The following is a 22,506-nucleotide window of genomic DNA, read 5'->3' as shown; positions in this document are numbered from 1 at the left end:
GTTGTCACGTGTGATCTGTTGGAGAGGCTGAATGGTGCTGCTAAGGTAAGTGTGGAAGATAATCTCAAAGTTATTGACAACTATAAGAGCACTCAAAACGCTAGAGTGACGAGGCCAGTACACCAAACCCCTCCGTACGTCGCTGCAAGTTCTACAGCAGAGAGGATACCCTGGCAAAACAAGACACCGCGATCTCCAGGACGCCACACTTGCCCTTCCACGGAAGAAATTGAGTGCTACTCATGCGGGGGAGTTAATCATATAGCAGGAGTCTGTCCCACCTCTAGACGGGACAGGAACGAAACAGGTAAACGGCAGGCATGACTAGCTGGTGTACAGCCTATGCATGGTGTTGGGAAGGTCAGCCTGAGCAGTAAATGTTTCACATGTGGACGTTATGGACACTATGCCAGGGATTGTCATAGCGATAGTAGTAGCGGTTTTCCTTGGAGAAAAAGGTCAGATAAAAGAGCTGTTGTGGAGTATGGAAACAACAAAAGACCTTATCGGTGCTACAAATGCAATGAACAAGGTCACATTGCCAAAGAGTGCAGTATGGATATAGATACAGGCGCCTGTTATAGGTGTAGAAAGCCAGGCCACATACAACGAAACTGTCCCAACGCGACCAGTAGAGCGAGCAACTGGCCGACTGCAAATGTACATCGACGGTCAGATGATCTCAAGTGTTATTGCTGCGGTGGTGTTGGTCACATATCACGGGTGTGTCCCACAGCTCAGCGTGATATGTTAGGAAATTTTTCCCTGCTTAAAAACTCTCATATGAGAGTGAGGCAAAACACGAAATTTGGAGGCGTATCCTTACAAAGGTAGTGTCCTTGGTAAGTTTTTGTTAAGATAATTTATTCAATCAATGTTAATTTTTCTTTGTTTTTTTGTACAGAAGCTGTGTATGATGATTATGGGCTGGAGATGATTGATGTAGTTAAAACGGCTATCGAGAAGGGAACTCAGTTTGATCGCCTTTAAGGAAAGATGACCATCTATGGCGACGTACGCATCTGCCGATGGACCCTTGCACTACATGAATTAGCCTGTACTGTGAAACATATCAAGGGAACTGAGAACTTTGTAGCAAACAATCTATCAAGAGTGTTTTACGACAACTAGTGTATATGATATTGAGAAATTTATCATTGTTGGAGATAGTATGATTATGTTAAGGAATTTACTATTGGGGCATTATAATGTGATTATATTGAGAAATGTTTGAGAAAGGTATTACTGATGCAGTATAGAATGATTATGCTGATTAATTTTTTTTATTGTGGCTTCTCACATGTATCATTATAGGTTGAGATAGTCAGACCACGAGCTTGGTGCCCGGCCGGAGAAAAACCATAGTCCACTCTCAGGACCGAATTGTTCAAGCTGGATACACGCCACACTCTGGATCAAACTGTCCAGGCTGGATACACGCCACACTCTGGATCAAACTGTCCAGGCTGGATACAAGCCACACTCTGGATCAAACTGTCCAGGCTGGATACACGCCACACGGTCAAAACGAGGCTTTCTAAGGACTAAAGAATAAGTAGTCGAGCTAGGGCACCAACAGTGGCTAATGGAACACGATATGTTTGATCTCTTTTGAAGAAAAAGAGATCTGAAGGTGGAGGGGAGGGATGTTACGTCCCTTACATGTCCCCTGCTTGTGTGTGTGTGTGTTGTGTGCTGGAACGACAGGTACCCTCCCTTTGGTGTATAGTTGTATCCCTTGGTTGAGTGTGTTTACATGGAGCGAGAGGTGTTCACGTGAGGTGTGTCAGGTGACGGGTGTCAGAGCGTGTGCCAGTGTGTGAATCAGTTGGTTGTAGTGTGGCTGTGGACGTGGAACGTGGAACGTGGGGTTGAGATCTGGATGTGAAGTTGTGCTGTGGCTGTGGACGGGGAGACGTTGCGTATCTTGTTATTTTATGTTGTAGACTCCATTTGCTCTTTTATTATTCTTATTACTGTATACATTTATATTAAACATCTTATTGTTATTATTATATTTATATAGTGTTAGTTGTCTTTGTTTGTCGCTACATATATATATACCCTAGATTCCAGAACCCAACACAGTGCATCTATCATAGAAAGACCAGAGCAAATATAAAATGTACCTCAACTTCTCTATACAACAGCATTGTCAGAGAAATGATGGTACACAGTGCATCTATCATAGAAAGACCAGAACAAAAACTAAAATGTACCTCAACTTCTCTATACAACAGCATTGTCAGAGAAATGATGGTACACAGTGCATCTATCATAGAAAGACCAGAACAAAAACTAAAATGTACCTCAACTTCTCTATACAACAGCATGACCAGCAGGGAAATGATGGTGCACAGTGCCAGGAACAAGTTGAGACAGAACAGCACCAAATACGCTGTGCTTCCCTTGTTAAACAGCCGTCCAACGCAGTAAAGGCTGGGGATGTTGGCCCATCTGTAACAATATCAAATTCACTGATATAAAATAATTTTAGAGTAGCTAAGACAATAGCATGCATATGGTCCTACTGCATCCATAAACATTAAAAAAAAACAGCTAAAAAAGGTACTAAAGAAAAAAACCATAATGAAAACTAAGTACCAAAACCTTAGATATTAAAACACAAAAATGATAAACTCTCATAATTGTATCATCAGACTGAAAGCTGACTTTAAGCATTAAAAAAGATGTAAACATCAAACACAAGTTTATTTGAATAATAATTTTTTTAAGTTACTTCATTCAATTCTATTTTTTAAAAATATAAATAATACTATGAATATACTTTGCACTGGGAATTACTACAATGAAATCTTAAATTTAATAACTCTTTCATTTAAAAAGCAGTTAAATGAAATTTATTCTAGATGTTTGTATGAACACTTACCCATATAACAGCAGGATGGATGAAAACGCAGCCAAGTTGTCTCGTATAACAAAGGAATCTTTTTGAAAGATGACACTTACCCATATAACAGCAGGATGGATGAAAACGCAGCCAAGTTGTCCCGTATAACAAAGGAATCTTTTTGAAAGATGACAACAACGGCAATGCCAATAGCTGCGGAAACACTGTACAAGACCTGGAAGTAAAGTAAACAAAATAGACATTTCAAACTTGTTGAGGTAAGTAAATCTCTAATGTAAACAATAGGCTAAAAAAAAACAATATGGTATTAAACACTTATCAACAGTGATTTCAGTGTGCAGTTATTTTGTTTTTCTTAATATGTGCATCAAGTTGATTTGTATATATTTTTGTACTTCAAATATGTGCAAAATACTGTCATTAGTTTATGAAAGTTAAAGCAATTAAAAATATAGACATACGAATTAATCATAAATAAATGTTATATGAATTAAAAAAATAAAAATGTTTAAAACATACCAAGTCCCAGAAAAAGGCTACAGTCCAGTAAACAACAACTCCAATTCCACTGATGCTCTGCAGTTGTCTTTCCTTGAAGACCTTCTCATTAATGATGTAGAGGATGATACCGCAGGGGATGAAACTATAGGCAACAACAATCACAACAGCCAGACCAGCATCTGACGCCTCACCCACCCTGTGAATTATATCAATTTGGATGTTATGGTTGATGTAATAGGAAAACAAGTTAATTAAAAAGTCTAGTGACAATTTAAGCGCAATTTCCTTATGTTATCCATATTAATTTTAAATCGTCATCACGTTCAATAGATGCGTCATCACGTTCCATGGCTGCGCAATCAAGTTCAGTAGGCGCGCAATGGTTTTTAGTCATATAACTATATTGCTATATAGTACTGTAATGTATTATGTATAATGTAAGTTTAAAAATTTTTTTGTGATCGAATGAAAAAATATTTTTGAAAACTTTCTTCGGCAATATTGTTCTAAATTATGGCAGGAATCGATTGGTAAATGTTTCAAGTCGCTAAGTGGTCTGGTTGCCGAGATATGGGCCAAAAACTGCATTTTTTCGAGGTTTTTTGGCTTTTCCGGGAAATCCAGGAAGGAATTCCGGGAATTTTTTTGGCCCACAATCATCCTCGGAACTTGCTTAACATATTTGCTTTTGGAACTAGTCCTCAATATTGCTTCGTTGAGGAGGAGATACGACTTAAAGCTGCGAACACACATCCATCCAGAAATAACGAATTAATAATCGCAATTGCCAGTATGGAAATTGCGCTAAAAAATTATCTTAATGTCATTAAATATGAAAGTTTAATTTTAACTACATATTTTCAGTAGGTTTATCACTTATAAGAAAATAATACATCTTACAGGTTTTTAACAGACAAAGGTGCACGCCCAAGTCTTATCGGATGGTTAATTGTTGTAATACCTGTAATAAAAATGTTACGCATCTGCTCAGGAAATAATAATTTGATAAACAGGCCAGATTTTTTAATCACTGCACAAAAGACAATAACAATAAGCTGTTTAATAGTTGCATAAAAAACAAAAAAAATAAAAGATTTGAATTTTTAAATTTTTTAAACTTCATAAAATTTGCTTGAAACTAATGTTATAGAGAAGAGACAGCCTAGGTAAGGATAGCAGCTTCATGGTTTAATGTAAGAATAAAATGGTTCTTCCTGTGACGTCAGGGAAAGTAACAAATAAACACTTAGAGAAAGTAAAAAATAAACACTTAGGGAAAGTAACAAATAAACGTTTAGGGAAAGTAACAAATAAACACTTAGGGAAAGTAACAAATAAATGCTTAGGGAAAGTAACAAATAAACGCTTAGGGAAAGTAACAAATAAACGCTTAGGGAAAGTAACAAATAAATGCTTAGAGAAAGTAACAAATAAACTCTTAGGGAAAGTAACAAATAAACGCTTAGGGAAAGTAACAAATAAACATTTAGAGAAAGTAACAAATAAACGCTTAGGGAAAGTAACAAATAAACATTTAGAGAAAGTAACAAATAAACGCTTAGGGAAAGTAACAAATAAACGCTTAGGGAAAGTAACAAATAAACACTTAGGGAAAGTAACAAATAAAGGCTCATGAAAACTACTGATCCTACCATATTCTGTAGGGTCTTCCCCTGCAGGCAGCTGTGACCTCAGGACTGTGTTGCTCAGAGAGTTGAAGTAGGATGGCATGGCGTGGTATCCTTTTGTGGTGAACCACACATGGGGGTCAACAGCTGTAGCACTGCCAACGTCTGCTGATTCAAATGACCAACCACCAAACCTATCAAAATCAAGTAAAGCTGCTAGATCAAGTCATTAAGTCAGCCACCAAACCTATCAAAAATCAAGTAAAGCAGTTAGATCAAGTCATTAAGTCAGTGACTAAACCTATCAAAATCAAGTAAAGCAGTTAGGTCAAGTTATGAAGCAAGCCAACAAACTGCATACAATTTGTCATCAATATATTGCATTGTTCTAACATGGAATTTTGAATGTAATTGAAAATGTCAGTGACTTCCCATTATAGCAATTCAAATAAATCAAGGGAAACAATCGTAACAGGTTTTCCAAAAGTTATAAATAATAGAAATATGTATAAAAAACAAAATACAAAAAAATCAGGGTTCATAATTTGCTTTTTAACAGTATAAAAATATATGAAAACAGATTATAATTCTTTTTCAATGTTTCAAATTTTTGTATTTTAGAATAATTTTTTCCTTCTAGTCTAAATATAAAACTATTAGTTGTTGTAAATATATATTTTAAGACTTGTAAAAGATCAACTTAATTGGATGCTAATGTACATGTTCCAAGAAAAGCTTTTAGTTTCATTTATGGTTCAGAATGAGAGGAAATCCATTAATCCAGCTTTGATTTAGAGTTAATCTTCCACCACTCTTGTTGGCAAACATGTTACAAACCAGCATCTTTTCAATTTTTGAACCGACAAGCTTTAAATTCAATGTATCTTTTGTATTCATTTACATATTTTGCTATTTATTTACTATACTCTGTACACCAATGTAACTATCTTGTAAATATCCACGCAAACGGCGTGGAATGTTACTGTATTTGTTTTAAATTGGAAAATAAAAGTATTATAAAAAAAAGAAATTTATGAAAAAGAATGTGTTCATTGCCAATGAATTGTCTTATGAAATGACCCCTAAACAATATTTTTTCCATCTAAACTTTAAAGATCAAATGGAGTGTGTGTCTGTAGGTTGCAGACGGAACAAAGGCTTATGGGTTATTGTGTGGAAACATGACTGCCTGTTATCAGAAAATAACAAGATCAATAGGAGATCTTGTATGCCCTGATTCTAGTACAACCCTTAAACACAGAATTCAAAACAAGAGAGGTAAAGTATTTTTAAACAAAGAACAAAAAATTCTCTATGCTAAATTATTTTACTTCTTGGAATAAAAACTGTTGTACAATTGATCATATTGAACAATATGCTGATAATATTAAGTAATAAAAAGACAATGCAAAGACCATTTTCCGAAAACAAAAAAAAATGTCACATTTTATTGTTTTAAGATAAGAAAATAATATAAAATTATCAAAGTTTATAAAGATTTTAATGTTGTTTTTTTTATACTTATAATTGTTTTTTTTAATGATTTCTTGAATCTTAAACCATAATCCTATCCCAAAATAGCCTTACAGTATAAATGTAATTATAGGGAAATAGCTTTCTTAAGAAGTGCCATATTTTTTTTTTACCTGTGCTCTTTGTATTCATCAAATGTCCTCAGTAGGTAAGAGAGTATGTTCCACTGGCTGAGGTCCTGGAGGTATTCACCAGGTGGCATACGTCTCTCATTGATGACGTACGGGAGAGGCATTTTGGTGAATATCTGATGGGCGTTCCTACATCCCACCATAAACATAGGCTTTGTGTAGTTGTACCAAGGAGACGGGGATGCACATTTGTCTTCACTGGGGGGTTAAATTTTAACATTAGTCTGGTGCACGGACACAACTTTGATTTTAAACCAAACTGTGAACATTGATTTTTAACACTAACACATTTTTCTCATCAATTTTTCTAAAATATCTAACACAAATGTTACAAAGCTAATTTTTAAAAAAAATTGGTTTTAATTTTAATAATTCAACCTAAATCCAGATACAATCTTACTGGACACTTATTTTAGGGATCTAAACAAATGACATATTATTTAGAGTGTAATTCTACAATAAAACCTAATTATGATTCAACATTTTTCAATCATGATCAAAACAACTGGTGGTTTCTGCATTAAATAATAAAAGAATTTTAAAACTTACTCAAAGAATTTACGAGACAGGTCATCTTTCATACATGCAGTACCAAATCCAACTTCAGTGTTGGTCAGTGTTTGGACAAATCTTTTGGATATGTTATTCTTCACAGAGTCCCTATCAATATTTGCAATAAATATTATTTGTTTGTTAAATAAAAAAATAAAAATAAACAATATACGGAAATAAATATTATGCTAAATTCTATTACATCTTTTAAGTTTTTGTATTAAGCAAAAAAATTTCCTGCTAGTTATATATATATATATATATATATATATATATATGCCTATATATATATTTATATATAGATATAAATAAATATATATATATATATATATATATATACACGAGAAAAATGGCCCGTTGAGGAAGGGTACAACGGGCGCTAGGCTGATAGTGCTGTCTCTTTTCTCTAAAGTAAAACCAACCCACCCCCCCACACACCACCCCCACCCCCCTCCCCACCCCTACACACCACCCCCCCCCACCCCTCCACCCCCCCCCCCCCCCCCCCAAAAAAAAACATGTCTAACGTCCCATTGCAAGAAAACCACTTTTTAGATTAGACACATTAATTAGGCTGTAATTTTATTATAGAGTATCGATGAGGAAATTTCTTTTGAGTTGGGGAGGGGGGGGGGGGGGGGCTCAGACGTTCTTACGCGGGGGGTGGGGCTTCGCCCCTACCCGAAGAATTGTATGCAAGAAACTCTTCACGCAAACCATTTAGATTAGACAACATTTCCTTTTTTTCAATGTTTACGCGAGAATCAATGACGTCATTACATTACTGTGTGCACTCTCTGGTTTGAGATTATGTTCTACTCTACGCTAAATGTGTCGACGTCATATTTCGTTTTTCGAATTACTGTGCATGTTTTTAAATTGCTTGTGTTTTCTCTAGAGCATTCTTGTCAGACAGAGCGTTCTTGTCAGACAAGACAGCGAAACTATTATTATAGATATATATATATATATATATATATATATATGCCTATATATATGCCTATATATATATTTATATATAGATATAAATATATATATATATACCAGAAGAGAAACTCTTCACACAAAACACTTATAACATTATACACATAAATTAGGCCCGAATGTCAGTATTTTTATTATGGAGTCTCGATGGCTTCATTTATTTGAGGGGGGGGGGGGGGTCGGCGTAGACGATCTACCAGGAGTGGGGCTTTGCCCCTACTCGTTGAGATGCTTGAAAGAAACTCTTCACGCAAAACACTTTAAAGATTAGACACATTAATTAGGCCGTACTGTCTGTCGTTTTACTATGAAAGTTTTTGATTTTGCTTGTGTTTTCTCTATAGCGTTCTTGTCAGATACATAGATAGATAGATAGATACACAGATAGATAGATAGACAGACAGCGAAACTATTATATATATATATTTATATATATAAACATTTGTTCAATATGTTTAAAATATAATATATCTTGCTGTCATAAGAAAGCAGAGAGCCCAACTTGTAAGATTAAAAAAATTCTTTAAGAAATGTTGCAAGAGCCTGACTTACTGGAAAAAGGCATAGCTGTCAGGTCCGTACATGGAGGCATCTAGAACAAGTGCCTTCATGTTACTTTCATCAAGTCTCACTGAGGCAAACCCTAATCCAAAGACTAGAAATATTATGGGCAGGAGAAGGGCAGACACCAGAATTCGCCAGTTTCTGCGGTAATGGTGCAGGCGTTTGATCAACAGTGCTGCCATCTGGGTAAACAGTAAGGATAACCCAGTCAGCCTTTCCTGTTTGCTTACTGATTCTGTTGAGTTTCCTACAAGTAAAGAAGGCTACATTAATAAATGTACAGAATAGAAAAATGTATATTAATACAAACACAGAATACATTATACTTACAATACAAACAGGCCTATAGATTACAAAGAAGGAAATGCCTTTTGTACATGTTAATAAAATTAAAAAACTAATGTTTTTTCTTACATCATAAAATGTATTTATAATTTATTTAATATGTTTTTAAAAACTAATACATAATTTTTAACTTCTTTTTGTAAATTTAAATCCTACCCTTGTTATCATATGTTAGGTCATATGAACCTCATTTGCAATATTAGCAAGACTTAATTTAGTACATATATTTTACTTTACATTACTATCTATATTGTGATTTAATTTTTTTGAATTCATGATACACTTATTTTAAAATTACTTCAGTAAAGAAGAAAGTACCTATGTCATCAAGATCATCAAACTCTAAAGGTGATCTTCTGTGCTTGGAGATTATAGCAGGACTTGAGACATTTGATTGGTTAGCACTGTCTGCCTCTTCAGTCAGCTTGAAAAACACCTGCAAAGCAAATTGAACTTCAAATATTTTGTTCAATAAATTGAATAAAACCCTATTAGACAGGACAAGTAATGAATGATGTAGAAGAATTAGTATTCATTTAATATTATTAATGACCTTGGCATATAAGTGTTATGGTATGGTGTGATCTAGCGGTAGAGTGCTAGACTGTTAAGTTTTTTTTATCTTTGCTCAAGATAATTATAGTTAATAATGATATGCGATATCACTCAATTAGGCTAGATGAGAGAATAATTGTATTCTTTATTCTGTTGTATTCTAGTTTGCTTAGGAGCATCGATTTTAAAAAGTGATCTAACTCGTTAAGCCCTTATAAACTAGAAAGTTTTTTTATATGAGACTTACATCTTCTAAAGTTGTGTCTGAGAGCCCATAGCTTTCTACATTCAGTTGGTTTAAGTTCAAGTCCAGCTTCCTGAAGAACTCATCAAATGGCACTTGCATGCTGGTGGGGTCCCTGGGCAGATTGAAGGTGAGCTCACTTCCAATCTGTTCTATCAAAGATGCCTTGGGGCACATGGACTGGATGAATGTGAGGACCACTGAGTTGTGGGCACCTGTATATGAAAACACACATACTTACACCATATTGCTATAATTAATGTTTGTTTTTAGATGACTAATTGCTATGTTCTATGAAAACAAAAACAGTCATATATATTATTTGTCAAACAGATTTTATGAGTCAATGTTTGGATTCAGTAATAATCTGTTTAAAGGCTGCCACTAATACATACTTTGCTCATTCATTTCTGGTTGAGCTCCTTCAATCTGTAAAGTAATCAAATAATAATCACATTTTAAAATCATATCATCCAATATTTGTGTGAAAGTTTCTAATACAACATTGAAATTCTGAAAACAATATAGATGTGTATTTGACTTTTTAATTGAATATGATGTAGAATACTTTACATTTTCATAACGTTTAATCAGCCTATGTTGAACTCACCATTGAGACATTAGCTTTCTTAACCAGGGTTAGGTTGAATCCCTCCCCAACTGACCACTTCAAGAAAGATGGTGATCCGCATGACAAGAGTCTTCCTTGGTGCATGACTGCGATCCTATCACTCAGGAAATCAGCCTCGTCCAGGTGATGTGTTGATAAGAGAATAGTTCGCCCTACATTTTTTTAACAAGAAATTTTTTTATCTAGATTTTAAATATTTAAAACTATCTGACTAGTTTTAATAATTTTGGATTCTTTTAGTTAAAAAAAAATTTGGCTGTATTTGAGAAAAAATACCTGGCCGGTTCTTTGTGATCAGGTTCCAAATGTGTTTACGTGCATGAGGGTCAACCCCACTTGTTGGTTCGTCTAGGATAACAGTCTTGGAGCCACCGACAAAAGCCAGAGCGACACACAGACGTCTTTTCATACCGTAAGACAAGTTTCTAGCTGTAACATTTCTTGCATGCCAGAGATCCACGTCTTGTAGCAGACTAATTAATTTGTGGGAAATGTCAGAGCTAATTAGTTTTAAATTTTGAATCAGGAAAGTAAATTAATTGGCAATGATTCAACCACAATATACATATAGATGTCAAAACTTTATTTTATTTTACTTTTGAAAACATTTTGAAACCATCATTTTTAACAATAAGCAATGCTACCTATACATAAATAAATATAAAAAAATTGTCATGAGCAGTGATTTTTTTAAAAGTCAAAATTACTTTAAAATTTACAATATGGAGTTCTTTAATAAGGAAATATTCACCAAATTCTTTTATGAAAATTGTTAGATTAAGCTAAAAACTATAACCTCTTAATCCTTACATTTTTAATTAATCATATGAAATTAATTAAAATAATTAGATTCATTCAACTATTACCTTCGAGTTTCTTTAAGAGTTTCAATTTTGTTTTTGGAGCCTTTTATTCCAGCATAGAAGCTCATGTGTTCTCTAACTGTCATGCTGTTTATAATGGAACAAATTTTGTTTACTATCAGTGTTCATTTAACAAAGTACCTACATTTAAAACAAAAACTAAGTAATACAATTGAAATGTAATATCATTAATGTAGGCCTAATCTATTAGAAGGATATTAAAATAAAACCTACTGAAGAAACAATGCATTTTGTTGAGGGCACACTCCAAGGCTGCTGGAAAAGCATCCTGTTTTTTTACCATTGATCAAAACTTCTCCAGATGTTGGTTTTAAGACACCACAGATCAATTTCCTAAAAAATGATTTAACATCATTTGTCATGCATTGGCAAAATAATGTTTTGTACTGAACACACATTAAAAAAAAAAGTAATTTAACTCTGTCATTAAAGATAGAATTTGTGTAATGCATTAGGAAAGAGAAAATAACTGTTACAGCTCAAGGGGAACAAGGATTCTACAAGGATAACAACTACTACAAGCAAAGGGGATATAAATATAATGTTAAGGGGAAGAAACTGTTATGTATAAAAGGGAAGTAACTGTAAATGTAAAATATTAACATTCACAAATTCCTTCTTAATATAGCATTAATACTTATGAAACAAAACAATATTTATAAAGAATAAAATCTTACATTGTGGTTGTCTTGGCTGCTCCATTGTGCCCCAGCAGTGTAGTGATTTGATTTTCGTACATATTCAAGGACAGGTTCCTCAGGGCTTGCTTCTTGTTACTGTAGGTTTTACACAGGTTTACAATAGATATCCCCACATTGAAGCCAACTGGAGGAGCTTCAAACAGTGGCCCTGCACAATACATATAGGTTACATTGGTAACATTGTTGAAGGTATTTTTACTTTAACTGGTAGGCCTACTTCACACAATAATTTGGATGTTCTACAAATAATTTATTCACATATTTTTAATAAGCAAGTTTTAAAAGTATAAAATTTTGCTAAACATGTACAAGAAATCAAATGGAATTGTTGCTGGTACAGGTCCAATTATGGGATGGCAAATTTGTATGGTAGATTGGTTGAAAGTCAAATCAAAAGACTTGAGTTCTGTTCTTGGGCTAAAGCCCAAAGGAAATCCCTAAAGTTCACTTAGTTCTAATGTGTATTTGACTCTCGATAAGGAAACTAAGTGGGCTGGGTATAATTTCCCTCCATTTGCAGAATCACAGAGACAAGTGAACTTTACTTCATCTGCTAAATGGACCCCAAGTTCAAAAGGATATTTAAAATACCTTGTTTTTTGTTTTGTTTTACAGATAAAATTGTACGGAGCTAGTCAGATACAAACCTGGCTGATAAGATCCTGCATCTTGACTGATTGCTTTTGTTGGTTGTGTACAGCCAAACCAATAGGATGGCAGGAATGGGAAGTAGAAAGGTTGAGGTATGCCATATTGTCCTGTGATGAAATAAAAGTAATAGAAATAAGAGCTTTAAAAATTGAGCAAAAGATTTCTACTCAATAGCGGAAATAAAGTTTAGTTTGAAAAAAAAAGTTTGTGATTCAATTTTTCATAAACTGATTATAAATTCTTAAATACACATTTTTTTACTCATTACTTGCTAGATATATAATCTAATTTTTAAACATTACCATTGACCAATATCCCTCATATTATATGACATTTTTACAAACAACATAATTTTTAAAAATTAATTATGGCAATTACATTACACTAGAGAAAATCATCACAAATATCTTCATTTAAAACAGATGTAAATTCTTGATTTGTGTCAAAATAAAAATAAGTATAAGCCCATTACATCAGCCTACACACTCTAAACGGCAAACATTTAGCAAAATTAAGAACAAATTAAACACAAGGACAGTTAAAAAAAAATTGCTTTATACGACCACCCCCACCCTTCCTGTTATAACACAAGAGATAACAAAATAATAAACCCCTAGCATTCACTTATCATGCAACATAATATTTACATGCTCCCTTCAATAATTTTAAAAATATGAACTGATTGTCTTACCTGGCATGACATTGCGGACATACCAGCCAATGAGGAAGTAGATGGCGCTGTCAATCAACATCATATAGCATGACCAGGACATGGTGAGGTCTGTGCCATAATACTCATTCACATTTGACCACTGGACTCCAATGCCATTTTCCTCTAAGTAAGATAATCTTAGAGATCCAAAGCAAAAAGCTGTGGTTGATGCAAAGCTCTGGTTAAAGAAATGTGGAAAAATATTTATTACATCAGTACAACATAATTCTGCAGGTTTTATTCATCAACAACCTCATTGCGATAATAAATTAGTCAAGGTTATTAATCAATATAATACCATGTTTTTGGGGTCTTATATATCTTATATATTGTTTTTATTATACATGAGAAATCCTTTTTTTTTTAAATAAAGAAATTAAAGCCTTAAAAATAAATGTTTTTATTTTTTATAGCACTGAAAAATCATGCCATGATTTATAAATAAAGAATCATGTATGATTATTTATAGAACAGTAACATTCAAGATAAAAGAAATATTTAGTAAACAGGAGAGTATTCAAAATGTAACATTTGTAGTTTTTTTTTATTACTAAGGTAAAATTTTCAAATGTTTTACAAATGTGAAATTTTTAAAAGGAAAATTTGCATGTGCATAATAAAGTGAAATTTCAGGAGTTTTTTTCTCCCAAAAAGTGTGCTAAGGTCTATGTTACTCACTGTCAGCATTTTTTGCCAGTAGGTCATGGTCAAACCAAGTCCAATCACGATGACATATGGTATGTATGCAATCATAAAGAATACCATAACAAATAAAATGGCCATGGTAGTTCTAGTGAAGAATGAGGAGACCAAATACCTAGAGAAAAAACAAAGAGTATAATATTTTATCAGGCAGATAAGGGTATTCAGCATCAGCCTTTTAATTATCATTAGAATACATATTTTCTTTTAAAATAGTTTAATTGTCAGCATTGAAAATTCAATACTATGTAATGACAGCTATTTTTTTTCATTTTTTTAATATCCACCCCACAAAGACAAATAGCAATAACACTTAATAATGCTTAGAAAGTAAAAAAAAAAGATGTAAAAAAAAAGTAATATATAATGATGTGGAATATAGCAGCATAAACATAGGTACATATGAATGTGTATACACACATGTACATCCATTCATCCTTAACTAATTAAAGCCTAATTGTGAACACAACGAATAAAATAAATGAAATGTGTGAGTAGCTAAAGGGCCCACATACAGCAGCATGACAGAACTGAAGCAGAAATCCACCAGGTACAAGAATATGATGAGCATGTTGCTGTAGATAAAGATGTTGGTGTAGTAGAGCATGATGGCGATCACCACACACACTACGGTCAACAGGACCATGGTGCTGGCTAGCCAGGCTAGGAAATTTAAGCCGCTTATCATTCCCATGACACGTAGGTTCTGAAGAAAAAAAAAATAAACATCACGTTTGATTAAATTTATTGTAGAACAAACCAACATTATTATAAGAAATAAAAATAACTGTTTACCTTCAAAGTCAATGAGGTTGATTCTGAATACTTAGAGTAAAACTAATGCTAATAAAAGTAGCATCATTTGCAGTTTTTTAGTTTATTCCATTATAGTGTTATTGTTACTCACTATTCAGAAGTTATTGTTTATAATGTTAAAACATAATGCTATCCCACTAGACTTATCCTTAACCTTAGTTCTCACCATTAAAAAGTTTAACAACTTTAACAACAATGAGTTCCATATACAATGCTACCTAATGCACTCTTTTAAATTAAATAATTTAACCAGAAATCTTGACTTCATTTCATGGGAATGACTCTAGATCAGTGGTTACTGTCATGTGTTTGATAGAAACACAGGACAGTGGTTCGGTGAGTCAGTCTCAGGGGTTCGGCAGAGGTCAAGACTCACACCAGACTCATATGATTCATGATCAGATTTTGTCAGCGTGGATGATAGAAATATTAAGAAGGGTTTGGATAAAGCGCTTATGAAACTGGTGGGGTTTGGTAACTCCAAAAAGGTCTAGATCTACTGCTCTAGATAGTCAATAAACATTATGGCTATTAATTCTTTTCTCTTAATGACACTACAGTCTATGGTTTAAGGCTTTTAAATGAGTAACACCCATATAGTTTGAAATAAGAACCTTATGAGGAGTAAGTGTGAATAAATTAACAAGATAAAAGTATGAGACAAAATAAAAAAAGATGTATTACCTCCTCTTGTCCATTCTCTCTGTCACACACTAGGTTATGTGTGGCCACACCAATGGATGTGATAAAGACAAATGTCATCACCACAGGGATCATGTAGGCACCGAGCATCACGATAAAGCTAAGGGGAAAAATTAATTAGAATCATTTATGGATTAAGTTCATGTATTTTCTTACTTGTTCGCTACAGCTATTAATAATATTAGAAAGCCCCCAAATGAGTAAGTCAAAATACCAAAAAGGTAAGTTACAATAATTATTTACAGTGATAAAGAAGACAGAAGTGACGATCATTGAATTAAAAAAAAAACATTATTCAACTAAAAAGTTATGATAAAGCTTGAATATTATTTCCTTTTATTTCGAGCTTAATTAAAGTTAAAAATGTATTAAACAGTAAGGCAAAGTCATTTCCGGATATGTTCTTTGATAAATTGTCTATGTTAATGTTTATAAATGGTTATTTAACTTTTTGATGACTTACTTGTCTTCATGGTGGCAAGGGTATGGCATTTGCTTAATGTTAAAACCAGGTGTGGTCACTGACTGGTCTTTATGTGTATCAATTATGGCCTTGTCAATGATATCTTGAAGGTAGATGAAACCTCGCAGGTAGCGCAAGTCTTCAATGAAGTTGGACTCTGCCGCCATCTTCCAAATACTAAACAAAATGACAAATGTATGATATAATTATTTTAGGCCTATAATAAAAGTTAGTAATAAGCATTCCGATTACTAAATATTTTACAGTATAAGAATGTAACCAGTTTATCAAAATGTGTGTACAATATATATATATATATATATATATATATATATATATATATATATATATATATATATATATATATATATATATATATATATATATATATATATATATATATATATATATATATATATATATATATATATATATATATATATATATATATATATATATATATATATATATATATATACACAGACAATAAATGACATTAATACAGTTTACAGAACAAATCTTACAAATTCTAAACTACATTTTACATTTTTACATAATACAAATTATATCATTTCAGTTGATAATATTATACTTTTTACATAAAAAAAATACTGAAACATCATGTGAAATTACAGATAAATACTTAATTACCTTAAAAAGGGTGTTAATGCAGTTTACATATGTATATTTAATATAACTGAAGGGCTTTTTAGCAACTTAGAATTCTTTGTTCAAATGTTCTGTTACAGATTAATGAAATGAAACTCACTAAGATTTAATGAAGTTTGTGTCCATAACATTGTCAACGTCCATCCTAATTTTGTAGGCCACATGTTTTGTGATGTGTATGTCTCCTGCCTGTCTTCGCTTTCGACCCTGTGTGGTGTCGGTTTCATTCAAATTTAGAAAAACAATTCCTATCAAAAAATAAATTATTTATATTTGAGGAGCAGTTTTACATGCACATAATCAAAAAAAAAACAACTTTAACTGCAAAACACTAAAGATTGCCTTAGATTATATTGCATTATTTCATATCAAAATTGGAAAAAAAAAGTAATAATCTTCTTCAGAAAAAATCAAATATAATTTAAATTTAAAAAATTAGAACAAAAAAAATAGAATAAATATAAAGTACCAGCTAAGTAGTTTCTTGTCTGGCTGAGTCTGAAAGCCTGCTCCTCCAGCTCCTGCTCTGAAGCTACAGGTTGAAACCTGTTGGTCAGAATACAAGAGGAATAGTTTGAGATCACCTCAGCAGCCGTTTTCAAGGCATTCAGTTGGCTGGCGTCAATGCTGTTGCTCTGAAGGGCATCTAAGCTGGAGGTCAAGGCTGCTGATGTTAATCCTGAAGAGGCCTCCACTATGCTTTTGATGAAGTCGTTGTCCATTGCATGCTGGGTAAAAAATAATTTGCAAATAAAATTGGTAGAGATCATGATGCATATTTGGAAGTGAAATTTAATAACTATAAAAGTTGTAACTACTTGCACTTAACTTTCCATTAAGCTTTATGTGTTTAACTGAGATGCTTTTGGTAAGCAGAAATTTCTTACCCTCAAATCTTCTGTATCGTTGGCCAAGTCAAGCAAGGATTGCAGACCATCAGCCTTTGTAGCCCAAAGTTTAGAGATTCTATTGAGCTCTTCAATATCAGAGAATGTTTTATTGGCCTGAAACAGATTATAATTATTAATGAAAATTCAGAGATATTTACTTAAAATAAAAAAAATCTACATATGAAATAAATATAAAAAAGTCTGTTTTGACTCCTAATAGGTATAGACAATACATCTACTTGCTAAAATCAATAATGAATAATTATTTTTTAACCTAAGCAAATTTTGCTTTCTAGTAGTGAAAAGTGAAACAGTTCAGTTTTTTTCTTGTGATGTAAAAAAATATTATATGTTCTGTATTTCAAATATTTTGTTTGTTTGGAAAACAATTGAGGTAGGCCTACTTTTTAATTTTAATTCCAGTTTGCAGTTTTTTCCTAAAAGAACTTAGTTATCTGACCATTACTTCTATCTAAAACAAAAGAAAACAATATAAAACAACTGTAAAACCTACTTTAGCTAGAATAGCTCTGGTAGCTGGGTTGTCAGGAGTGTAGAGGATTTTCCCCCTGAGAATTGGTTTGACATAAGCCCATATTAGACTGCCTAAACTTGACTCACGTATGACTTGATAAAACGACAAACAAAATTCATCTGAAAAGAAAAATTTAGAAAATTATAAAATCATTGAAAAATTTTCAACTCATGTTTTAAATTTTTTTAAATAAAATGAAAAAGGAAACCAAATAAGCAAAAAAATGTCAATAAAAAGATCTAACTAATGATCTAGTTCTTTTAGATAAAAAAAAACTAAACTTCCTAATTATTAGTAAGAATATCAATATTACAAAAAAATTATTAACTAAATTGCTTGTTGTAAGGTAACTTTAACATATTCATTATTACTGGCTAGTAAAATTTAACCACAGGTTAAAGTTCATTGTGCAACAGTTACCACTGGGTTAATTATATTAATATTCTTTGTTTTAAAAAAGCAAAATTTGGCAGAACCTACTTGGAAGATCTGTTTCTTGGTCGCCAGTTCCTTGTTCCAGTTGCTCCTCAATGCCACTACCTGCAGACAGGGCAAAGGCAGGGTTGCTGGGGAATGAGAGAATACTGGCCAGGTCCCTGCCACAGATTCTTGTGGCCATCTTATCAAGATTAGTAGAGGCTAAATAGAAAAATATTTCATTTCTCGTTAACCTAATGTTAAAATCTAATGTTAAAATAGATATTTTCTTATTTATACATGAGTATGTAATATTTATAAAAGTCATACAATTAAGAGTAAATGTTAATGAGAATAATATAGTAATTAACTCAAAAAAGAATGAAAGCAATAAATTAACCAGAGTAATAAGATAATTACAGTAATAATGTTTTGCTAATAAATAAATGAGTGTAATATTAAATGAGAATAATTTAACAATGGAATCAGTTAACAAATTATAGTTAAATTAATGACTGTTTTAAAAGTAAATATTGAAAGTTAAACATTAATGACAGTAGCAACTCAATGATAGTCAGGATTTTTTTATGAGAGTAAAAAATTACATTAAAAAAAAATAATAATAGTAATAATTTGATTATTTAAAATTTCTTAATAAAGTGAGATCTTTATTGTTTAACAGCCTTAGCAAAGTAATACATCTTAGAAGACATTGGCCTTTGTTCCTAACACTGAACACACCATCCAACCCCGACTCACCACTGGCCGTGGCATTAGTGAAGATGTTCATCATCATTTTGCTGTTGCTGTTCTCCTGTAGGATGGTGGAAGCCTTCTGTAGGTTAGACAGGCCCTTGTCCACCTGAGTGACCATACTTTTCAACTGGGCACTGGTCATGTTGACTGACTCTAAGATGAAGTTGCCTGTGTTGTTCACATACTAAAAGAAACGGCATTAGTTGGATAAAATACAATTAAGGTTTCTTGATCCTTATTAGAAAACCAAGACATAGAAAGAAAAAAAAATATTTTTTTAAAAAAAAGGGAGCTAATCTATCAATATGGGATGAATAAGTTTATTAAAAAAACATTAGCATATGGTGTTTTATTTGAATATAAGATTATCTTTAATCCTATTTTAAGGCCATTAACTCACTATTGTTGCAAGATGACTATTGAACTCATGTTAAGCATACAAACACACCTTTGACTAGCTTTCACCCTATGTTAAGTTCACAACACCCTTTGATATAAGATCACATTTAACCTTAAGCTCGCAAGCTCACCTTTGATACAATATCACTTTAACCTTAAGCTCACAAGCTCACCTTTGATACAAGATCACCTTTAACCTTAAGCTCACAAACTCACCTTTGATACAAGATCACCTTTAACCTTAAGCTCACAAACTCACCTTTGATATAAGATCACCTTTAACCTTAAGCTCACAAGCTCACCTTTGATACAAGATCACCTTTAACCTTAAGCTCACAAACTCACCTTTGATATAAGATCACCTTTAACCTTAAGCTCACAAGCTCACCTTTGATACAAGATCACCTTTAACCTTAAGCTCACAAACTTACCTTTGATATAAGATCACCTTTAACCTTAAGCTCACAAACTCACCTTTGATACAAGATCACCTTTAACCTTAAGCTCACAAACTCACCTTTGATATAAGATCCCCAGCATTAACCTCTGGTATGAGTCGAGCCACAAGCTCTTGTATCTGTGTTGTGTTTAGCCGACAAAGGGAGGTAACAATGCTCTGTTTGTCTTCCACAGTGCTGTTTACAAAGATAAGCATGCTCAGCACATCCACACAAGAATGGGCTGGTTTGCTAACTAGGTTGAACAGCTAGAAATAAAGATTTAGAACAAATCCTTATAATGTCAAAAATATTACAAAAAAACAATAAAGAACAAGTAGAGTTTAATAAATGTAAAAGAACAATTTTCTAACAGGCATGATTTGTTTATAAAATATTCAATTTATGGTGTCATTGTTATTTTAAAAATGAAAATAAAAATTAGATCTAATGAATGATAGATTTATATTTTTAAAACATATTTTACTTCCATCACGTAAGCAGGACATATTATTCTAGTTATCTTTTTATGTTTTTAAAAGATTATTATCAACATAAAATAATCAAGTATTATTGAATATAACATTAGTTTTGACCACTTAATTTAACAAATACTTACCACTCGCGATGAATATACAGCATCTAGCAAGGCTTGTATGATATCTTCACTAAACCCTAGCGTTTTCAGGTAACTTTCAACAGCCTGAGGGTCATTCAGCAGTTCCTTGACATGAGCTAGGTTTAAAAAATAAATTTGTCAGTATGTGAGTTAAGTAATACTAGTCTATTATTCAAAGAATATTGTGCTACTGAATTTTTCTGTTCCTAGGATCATTATGTAGGCCCAAATTTTATTTAGTTTGTTTTTTATGAGCTAGTTATTGAAGTGAACTGTAAGGCCTAAAAAAAGTTAATAAAGAATTTCACATGAATTAACTTTAAATAAAAATACAAATTAATGTTTTTAAAGTAAAACCTTAAAACAAAATAAGCATTTATTATATATGGTTAGAAACCTTTGATACAATAACACTTTGTGAAAATGAATTAGATTGCAAAATAGAGTCAGTAAATTAGTTAGACTAATTAAATTAACAAACAACACAAGTAATTACTTTGTTGCAGTAATGCAATTCTGACTATGTCCAGTCCAAATACGCCGTTTAAAACCACTTGCACATCTTTTAAGACATTTTCTGTGTCTGGAGTTTTTGGTATGATGTTTTTTAGGCCATCCATTATCTTTTGGAAGCTGTTCAACATAAGAAAAGTTATTATGCAAAATGACTAGAAAACAACTGTAGCAAAACAACTAAAAAATTTCAAATGATTTCAGTAAAATAAAAAAAAAAACAACATAGAATATGAACTAACTACAAATATCTCTACAGTAGTAGAAAATAATGGACACAATACACATTTACGATTCTCTGAAAGCAAAAAAAAAATTGATAGTTGTAAGCAAAAATATAGAGAAATCAAAATAAATGGTAATAAAAATAGTTAAGAATAATAATATGCTAAAGGTTATAGAAACATAGAACTAATTATCAATGAAACTATAACTATTTAAAAGTATGAGTGTGTGTGAGAGTCAATTTAATTTAAGAACTTTAAAGAAATAAAAAAATTTGTTTTTAATGTACTTGCCTGTTAGCCAAGCTACTAATAGTATCACTCAGCAAAAGCTTGTCAATAGAAAAAACATTTCGTTTGAGAAGATCCATATTGAAGTAGGAGAAAAAGTTCACTGACAAGCCGATGACATCTGAAAACTTTAAAAAGATGTCCGCAATCTCTGGAACAATTTCTGTAATTACGTCCATGACTTGGTTGTCCTTACTTGATGCCATCTGTATAGAAAAAATGCATAGTTAAATTAGTTATTGGGATATGAATTTAAATTTTAAATCAGGTTTGATAAAAAATAATTCCCAAGTAACTTTTTTTTAAATTGATGATATATTTTAACATACATTGTTGATGTTGTTGATGGGCTGAGAAAAGTTCTGTAGAAATCCAGCAATCTCTGTGGCAGACAGGTGGCACAAGGCCCTGCTGATGTTACTGATGGTGGCGCTAGAGCCAGGTGAGAGGCTGATGATGTCGGACAGCTTGGGCACTGAGCACAGGTACTCGCTGATGATGTTCACAGGGTTGTGAAGAAAGTGAATCTGGGGAAAATAAGTAATATTTTCTTTTATTAAGGCATTTTTTTTAGTTTATTGAGAT

General features: G+C 32.5%; 1 protein-coding gene across 1 annotated transcript in view; it reads right to left on the bottom strand.

Moving 5' to 3' along the window:
- Nucleotides 1-22,506, bottom strand: part of LOC131952183 (uncharacterized) — a 51,214-nt gene that overhangs the window by 9,323 nt on the left and 19,385 nt on the right. The window contains exons 32-64 of the mRNA XM_059314745.1: nucleotides 22,251-22,448; nucleotides 21,925-22,127; nucleotides 21,390-21,526; nucleotides 20,894-21,009; nucleotides 20,355-20,543; nucleotides 19,442-19,622; nucleotides 18,746-18,904; nucleotides 18,245-18,384; nucleotides 17,728-17,844; nucleotides 17,310-17,568; nucleotides 16,941-17,088; nucleotides 16,172-16,348; nucleotides 15,691-15,808; nucleotides 14,706-14,896; nucleotides 14,167-14,305; nucleotides 13,468-13,666; nucleotides 12,773-12,883; nucleotides 12,102-12,273; nucleotides 11,638-11,757; nucleotides 11,407-11,490; nucleotides 10,817-11,013; nucleotides 10,520-10,692; nucleotides 10,305-10,338; nucleotides 9,913-10,124; nucleotides 9,429-9,546; nucleotides 8,754-9,012; nucleotides 7,215-7,325; nucleotides 6,648-6,863; nucleotides 5,026-5,195; nucleotides 4,274-4,334; nucleotides 3,392-3,569; nucleotides 2,971-3,086; nucleotides 2,310-2,457 (exon numbers count right to left, since the gene is read on the bottom strand). Coding sequence (XP_059170728.1) covers nucleotides 2,310-2,457; nucleotides 2,971-3,086; nucleotides 3,392-3,569; nucleotides 4,274-4,334; nucleotides 5,026-5,195; nucleotides 6,648-6,863; nucleotides 7,215-7,325; nucleotides 8,754-9,012; nucleotides 9,429-9,546; nucleotides 9,913-10,124; nucleotides 10,305-10,338; nucleotides 10,520-10,692; nucleotides 10,817-11,013; nucleotides 11,407-11,490; nucleotides 11,638-11,757; nucleotides 12,102-12,273; nucleotides 12,773-12,883; nucleotides 13,468-13,666; nucleotides 14,167-14,305; nucleotides 14,706-14,896; nucleotides 15,691-15,808; nucleotides 16,172-16,348; nucleotides 16,941-17,088; nucleotides 17,310-17,568; nucleotides 17,728-17,844; nucleotides 18,245-18,384; nucleotides 18,746-18,904; nucleotides 19,442-19,622; nucleotides 20,355-20,543; nucleotides 20,894-21,009; nucleotides 21,390-21,526; nucleotides 21,925-22,127; nucleotides 22,251-22,448 — 5,151 coding nt within the window. The remainder of the gene's footprint in view (nucleotides 1-2,309; nucleotides 2,458-2,970; nucleotides 3,087-3,391; nucleotides 3,570-4,273; nucleotides 4,335-5,025; nucleotides 5,196-6,647; nucleotides 6,864-7,214; nucleotides 7,326-8,753; nucleotides 9,013-9,428; nucleotides 9,547-9,912; nucleotides 10,125-10,304; nucleotides 10,339-10,519; nucleotides 10,693-10,816; nucleotides 11,014-11,406; nucleotides 11,491-11,637; nucleotides 11,758-12,101; nucleotides 12,274-12,772; nucleotides 12,884-13,467; nucleotides 13,667-14,166; nucleotides 14,306-14,705; nucleotides 14,897-15,690; nucleotides 15,809-16,171; nucleotides 16,349-16,940; nucleotides 17,089-17,309; nucleotides 17,569-17,727; nucleotides 17,845-18,244; nucleotides 18,385-18,745; nucleotides 18,905-19,441; nucleotides 19,623-20,354; nucleotides 20,544-20,893; nucleotides 21,010-21,389; nucleotides 21,527-21,924; nucleotides 22,128-22,250; nucleotides 22,449-22,506) is intronic.

This window comes from Physella acuta, unplaced genomic scaffold (assembly GCF_028476545.2).
Source record: "Physella acuta isolate Inbredline_101_S28 unplaced genomic scaffold, ASM2847654v3 ptg000857l, whole genome shotgun sequence".
NCBI lineage: Eukaryota > Metazoa > Mollusca > Gastropoda > Physidae > Physella > Physella acuta.
This window is presented reverse-complemented; position numbering and strand designations above follow the sequence as displayed.